This window comes from Echinops telfairi, unplaced genomic scaffold (genome assembly GCF_000313985.2).
Source record: "Echinops telfairi isolate 266 unplaced genomic scaffold, ASM31398v2 ScPeMD7_443;HRSCAF=831, whole genome shotgun sequence".
In the NCBI taxonomy this organism is placed as follows: domain Eukaryota; kingdom Metazoa; phylum Chordata; class Mammalia; order Afrosoricida; family Tenrecidae; genus Echinops; species Echinops telfairi.
In genome coordinates this window covers 81,598,886-81,603,306 of record NW_022104341.1, presented here as the reverse complement: position 1 = coordinate 81,603,306, position 4,421 = coordinate 81,598,886, and the positions used below count along the sequence as shown (strand labels likewise).

The 4,421-nt window shown below is 48.1% G+C and overlaps 1 protein-coding gene across 1 annotated transcript in view; it reads right to left on the bottom strand.

The window, feature by feature from the left end:
* ATPAF1 (ATP synthase mitochondrial F1 complex assembly factor 1) overlaps positions 1-1,348 on the bottom strand; it is a 44,692-nt gene extending 43,344 nt beyond the window's left edge. Inside the window, exon 1 of the mRNA XM_004699453.2 lies at positions 1,202-1,348. Within this exon, the coding sequence (XP_004699510.2) occupies positions 1,202-1,333 (132 nt within the window). The 5' untranslated portion in view covers positions 1,334-1,348. The remainder of the gene's footprint in view (positions 1-1,201) is intronic.
* Between the last annotated feature and the right edge of the window lie 3,073 nt (positions 1,349-4,421).

Sequence of the window (4,421 nt, the reverse complement as noted above, 5' to 3'; positions counted from 1 at the left end):
ATACTTAGATTCTTGTAATAGGTTCCCTCTTTCTACTTCACATTCCCTTCACCCTCCAGGCCTCGCCCCTCTCACCACTGGTCCTGGAGGAGTCATCTGTCCTGGATTCCCTGTGTTTCCAGTTGCTATCTGTACAATGTACATCCGCTGGTCTAGCCAGATTGCATTCATCTTTCTATATACGGTTTTCAACATACCTTCCTCCAGCTTTTGTTCTTACGTAAGGATAAGAATGATTAATATGAATGAAATTCTTATGTGCCAGAGACTTGCTAAAGCGCTTTACACGTCATTAGCGCATTCTGTTATCAACATGTATGAGGTAGCTACTGTTATAACTCCTTTTTTTCAGGTAGGCAAATTGAGGCACAGAGAAGTTCACATGTGACCAGACTCATCAACTAGTAAGTGAAAGAGCTTGGATCGGCATCTGGTTCCAGAAAGCATCCTCATAGCAGGTAGGCTATCTTGCTTCCACTTCATAAGCCCAATATTTCCAGCTTGGAGGTGAATGACTAATCTAATTCTTTAGCTCCACTACTTTACTCCCCATTTTAACCAGGAAAACTGTCCTACTTTCTCCCGAGCTCACCTTTACTTTCAGAGTTCTTCCATCTACATTCGTGGTTGGCAAACTAAGTCCAACCTTCCATTTATTTATTCCCCACTGCTTTTGTAAATGAAGTTTTACTGGAGCATTGCCTTGTCCAATCATCCCCTCTTGCTTTTGGCCACTTTTATACACAGTAGAGCCGACTAGTTACAAGGGAGATCAAAATAGTTCACAAAACCTAAAATGCTTACTATCTGGCTCTTTACAGAAAAAGCTTCTAGTCACTGTTCTATATTGACGTCCCACCCCATCCTTCTTGGCCTAGATCAGGCCCTACCTCCCAGGGAAGTATCTCTGATCCCTACAGCCCACTGCATGTGTGCCTTGTGTCAGTCTACCAGATGATATCCCAGGGGAGCAGGGACTACCTTTGTCCTCCCTTTTTCATGGCACCATGGCCACAGCATCTTATCCAGAAAGAGCAGGATACAAGGGCACACATTTGTGGATGGAGACTGAGCCCAGTAGAAAGGCTATGTTTCATCCAGCTGGCCTTTAATGAACCCATGCCAGGATGAGAGGTAGGGGGCTGGGAGGAAGGTGGAGGTCTGATGAGCCCACTATACAAACAGAAGGCACAGGCCTTACCTTTTGCTCCACACACTTGATAAAGTCACCTTGCCTGGAGTGCCCTACTGGCTGCTTCTGAAACTCACTGCGCTTCTCCAGGCGAGACTCAAAGGCAGCGGGGTCAGACCTGATCAAAGGTAAACCAAACATTAAACCACCTGGGCCGTGTCGGATTTTGAAATAATGAAGCATTATATTTTGCCTTCACAGAGAGGATACAGAGGGATTCAGAGCTGAAGGGCTTGCCTCCAGTTACTCAGAACAGAGCAGAGGCCTCCAGACAAGGCAGAGAAATCAAGAAAATGAAAAAGGAAATCCAGTTATAAAACTGACAACGCTCAAAACGTGTCGTGTTATCCCCTTGCAGATTGATTCTCTAAGCCGATCCGTACAGATTACAGAGGTACTTAGAACCCTTCGGGCAGGAAAAGGTCCTTTTGAGGCCTATTTCTAGGTTACCTTCTTAGGCAGGAATCCTATAGCATCCCTCCTAGGTATCAAGCTTTTCCTTGAATACATCCAGTTCTTGGACACCTGTGATTAGCCAATATGTGACCTCCTCGAAGACCCTATTCTGAGAGGAGAATCCCTACATTTTTCTTCTCTCGGTCAAGTTTTCTTCAAATTTTCAGCCCCATCTTCTATATCTTTTGTAAATTTTTCTCACTGTGCATCTGCTGTCTGGGCACTCCGTTTATCCACACCCTTATTACAGTTGTGTGCCTGGAGATGGACCAACCCTCCCAGTTCACCAAAGTAGAGTGTGATGTGTAAACCCAGATACTGGACTGGAAATGGGACAGGAGGGAACACAGTGTGGTCTGCCACTAGCTCACACCAAGCTGGTAGTGGGTCCTTCAAGAGCCGTTATAAGTATGCTTCAATTCATGAGTATAACCAATTAGGGCTGTACTTCTCTTTTAAGCAGCTCATGGTATCCCACCCACTGGGTCCAGAACCTAAGGCCAGGGCTTGTCTTGTCCCTTCCTTCCCATAATCTGGCCCAGGCTCTCGTGACCTTTACTTTGCTTCTGCCTTCCTCCCACCTGAACTTCATGTTATTCCTTCTGAAGTCAGTCAGCAGTCCTTCCCATCTCCCCCGTTCTTGTCTCATTCAGCTTCTTTTATGACTTACTTTATCCTCTCTCTTTTTCATTATACATTAAGCTTCTCTTTGTTATCGATATATTATTGCCTTTTGGTTATCTTGCTAGGCTCTGGGGATACAAGAGTGAACAAGACACAGGCTCTATGTCTAGGAGCTTACTATCTGTTGAGAGAGGTAGGGATGCAAAGCAAGAGCGGTAGAAAGCTACAGGTATGATGAACATTTGTTCCAACTTGCCCAAATGGTTGAGATGGTTTCATAAGCCTTCACCGAGGCTGCTACTACCCCATCCTGTCTCCTTGGTGTTCGAGTATAGTGCCCAAAGGACATTTAGTTAGGCTGTGAATGTTAGGTAGTTTAGCTTAGGGACTGGGGTGTCCATTACGCATGCTCAGAGGTATGAGCTACTGGCCCATGAAGGAGTGGTACACTGCGCATGCTCAGAGGCTCAGGTTTCGGCCAGGAAGGGTGGTACATCTGGGTAGGCGCTGCACCTGGATTGGCCCACCTAGGCCAGGTAAATTCAATCCAGCCAATGGGGCCAGCCAGGGTCATCCACCACGCCTCCCCATGGGATGATTGAAAAGGCATGAGCCCGGATCCGACCTCGTGACTTTCAGAGCAGCTTCCAGGCAGACTGCACGGAGGGAGGGGCCCTGCAGGTACCTGTGTAAACCTGAAGCAGCCTCTAACTTTCATAAATCTCACTTGGATCACAAACCAGGCTTCGGCGTGAATTCTTCCTCGTGCGGAGCCAAGGACCAAGGTATATCTCTACACTGAGAGACCTAACATGAACACTAAGGGATTTGGGACATTATCCAGAGGCGTCCTGCTTCAGGAGATAAAGGGTCTATAAAAATGTTGATGGCCCCTAATAAAATGTTAAAAAAGAGAAAAGAAAAAAAAACCCAAAAAAACACCAAACAAACAAACAAAAATGTTGATGGGAATGGTCTAGCAGGGAAGCAGGGCCAAGCCATCCATTCATTTGTTCACTAGGATGAGTGCCTGGGAACTGCGGAAGTGCTGAGAGTGTGCACAGACAATTCTGGGATGCTTGCTTGTGGACAGGCTCACAGAGAGAAGCCTGGGAGGGATTTCATGCAGGGCCAGGGACGATTCTAAAGCTGACGGATACACCAATATATTTGAATGCTATAGGAAGGAAAGCAGAAATACACAGTTATCCCATCATTCCTTCAAAAAGCAAGAGATCACTAAAGCAACAATGGAATGGACTAGGGTGAAGGGGGGCCCAAGACCGGAAGGGGGAAGACGGGTTAGGGGATGCCTGCAACAGATCAGGCTGAAGATGAGGAAGGAACGAATTAGGGCAGTGGAAGCAGAGAGGAGACAGAACTCAAAGAAGTTACAGTACTCCTTGGCTACTTCTCATCGGAAGATGGCCTGTCCTCCCTGCCAAATTCTCTCCAAGCCCCTTTCATTCCACCTTTGGTCTTCAGCTCTTCCTACTTGACCCCTGCAGGATCCTCCACTCTCCAGATCCCTGCCCCTGGAATTGGGGTGGAGGGGAGTATAGTGGATTTGGAGTCAGGCCCCTAAATTCAGTTCTACATCTCAGCCAGCGTTGTGACCTTTAGCAAACCTCTCACCTCTCAACCTCAACTTCCTCATCGGATGAGGGTTCAGTTCAAGATTCCAGTGATACTTTTAGTCTTGGACCCTCTCTGTACCTCACTCCCTGTAAAACGGAGACCTCAGGGAGGAGCTAGGAATCCCCGGTCTGGGCCAGGCCACAGTCAACTCAGCAATGTGACCTTGAGCAAATCAAGTGCGAACCCTAAAAAGGCTCCCGTTTTTCCATTTCTAGAATGGGGGCAGCAGGTCCTTCCGAGCTGCCTGCCTCCCCGGGCGGGCTGCCAAAAAAGAGGCTTCTCTGCGTTCTGGGAACTAAATCACAAAGATAGAAACTGGGGGAATCCCCAGGGATTAGCAGACTCCCAGTTCGGACACGAACTAGCTGTGTGATCTTAAACTAGTGACTTAGCCTCTCTGCGCCTCATCCACACCCTCTGACGAGGAGGCGGGGCGGTAGGGGGGCCGAACCCGGGCGCCAGCCAGGTGCTGCTTCTCCCCCGCCCCGCGCCACCCCCACGCGCACCCCCC